Consider the following 2,240-nt stretch of genomic DNA (forward strand, 5'->3'; position numbering starts at 1 on the left):
GTCCCTATGGGGCAGGGATTCGCCCCTATGGGGCAGGGGCCGTGTCGCTATGGGGCAGGGATCCGCCCCTATGGGGCAGGGGTCTGTCCCTATGGGGCCAAGTGACCACAGCTATGGGGTGCCGGTCGCTATGGGGCAGGGTGGTGCACCACTATGGGGCGGCAGTCGCTATGGGGCAGGGGTCCGTCCCTATGGGGCCAGGGGACCACCGCTATGGGGCCAGGGGACCACCGCTATGGGGCCGCTATGGGGCAGGGTGTGGCACCTGGTTGGTGGCGTGGAGCAGCTCCTGCGCCTTGGCGCGGCTGGCCAGGTTGGCCTCCTCCATCTTGAACAGCAGCGCCGTCACTGAGGGACGGGGCACAGCTCAGCCCCACAGCTCTGCCCCACATCTCTGCCCCACATCTCAGCCCCACAGCTCAGCCCCATAGCTCTGCCCCACAGCCCTGCCCCACAGCTCAGCCCCATAGCTCAGTCCCACAGCCCAGCCCCACATCCAATGAGGACCCAGCCCCACAGCCCAGTCCCATACCCCAGCCCCACAGCAAACAGGGACACAGCCCCACAGCTCAGCCGCACAGCTCAGCCCCACAGCCCTACCCCACAGCTCAGCCCCACAGCAAATGGGGACCCAGCCCCACAGCCCAGCCCCATAGCTCAGCCCCACATCCCACAGGGACCCAGCCCCACAGCCCAGCCCCACAGCAAATGGGGACCCAGTCCCACATCCCAGCCCCACAGAAAACGGGGAACCAGCCCCACAGCTCAGCCCCACAGCCCTGCCCCACAGCTCAGCCCCACAGCCCTGCCCCACAGCCCTGACCCAAAGCTCAGCCCCACAGCCCTGCCCCACAGCCCAGCCCCACAGCAAACGGGGATCCAGCCCCACAGCTCAGCCCCATAGCTCAGCCCCACAGCTCAGCCCCATAGCTCAGCCCCACAGCCCTGCCCCACAGCTCCATGTCCCCAACCCCAAAGATGACATCTCCATCCCAATGTCCCTGTCCCCAACCCCAAAGATGACGTCCCCAACCCAACGTCCATGTCCCCAAGACCCCAAACCACGTCCCCACCCCAACATCCATGTCCCCAACCCCAAAGACGAGGTCCCCAACCCAACGCCCACGTCCCCAAGACCCCAAATACATCCCCAACCCAACATCCCTGTCCCCAATCCCAAAGATGATGTCCCCAACCCAACATCCCCAACCCCAAATGTGACGTCCCCAACCCAACGCCCATGTCCCCAAGACCCCAAACCACGTCCCCAACCCCAAATGTGACATCTGCAACCCAATGTCCCCAACCCCAACCCCAAAGATGACATCTCCATCCCAATGTCCCTGTCCCCAACCCCAAAGATGACGTCCCCAACCCAACGTCCACATCCCAAGACCCCAACCACATCCCCAACTCCAAATGTGACATCTGCAACCCAACGTCCCCAACCCCAACCCCAATGACGACGTCCCCAACCCAACGTCCCTGTCCCCAAGACCCCAAACCACGTCCCCAACCCAATGTCCACATCCCCAACCCCAAAGACAATGTCCCCAACCCAACATCCCTGTCCCCAAGACCCCAACCCATGTCCCCAACTCCGTATCTGACATCTCCAACCCAATGTCCCTGTCCCCAACCCTAAAGACGAGGACCCCAACCCAACACCCATGTCCCCAAGACCCCAAACCACGTCCCCAACCCCAAAGATGACGTCCCCAACCCAACGTCCAAGACCCCAAGACCCCAAACCACGTCCCCAACCCAACATCCATGTCCCCAACCCCATAGATGAGGTCCCCACCCCAACGCCCATGTCCCCAAGACCCCAAACCACATCCCCAACCCCAAAGATGATGCCCCCAACCCAACGTCCATGTCCCCAACCCCAAAGATGACGTCCCCAACCCGATGTCCACGTCCCATAGACCCCAAACCACGTCCCCAACCCCAAAGATGACGTCTCCAACCCAACATCCATGTCCCCAAGACCCCAACCATGTCCCCAACCCCAAAGATGACGTCCCCAACCCAACGCCCACGTCCCCAAGACCCCAACCCACGTCCCCAACGCAATGTCCCTGTCCCCAACCCGAAAGATGACGTCCCCAACCCAACGTCCACGTCCCATAGACCCCAAACCACGTCCCCAACCCCAAATACCATGTCCCCAACCCAACACCCATGTCCCCAAGACCCCAAACCACGTCCCCAACCCCAAAGCTGACGTCCCCAACCCA

The 2,240-nt window shown here is 62.6% G+C and overlaps 1 protein-coding gene across 1 annotated transcript; it reads left to right on the forward strand.

The window, feature by feature from the left end:
- Positions 1-741: 741 nt before the first annotated feature.
- LOC110390418 (extensin-like) lies at positions 742-1,221 on the forward strand (the record flags this gene model as incomplete). Its single annotated transcript, XM_021381730.1, has 2 exons — positions 742-805; positions 1,054-1,221. Coding segments are annotated over 2 exons (232 nt in total), but the record flags the coding sequence as incomplete, so codon positions are not given.
- Between the last annotated feature and the right edge of the window lie 1,019 nt (positions 1,222-2,240).

Source organism: Numida meleagris, unplaced genomic scaffold (genome assembly GCF_002078875.1).
Source record: "Numida meleagris isolate 19003 breed g44 Domestic line unplaced genomic scaffold, NumMel1.0 unplaced_Scaffold1006, whole genome shotgun sequence".
Lineage (NCBI taxonomy): Eukaryota > Metazoa > Chordata > Aves > Galliformes > Numididae > Numida > Numida meleagris.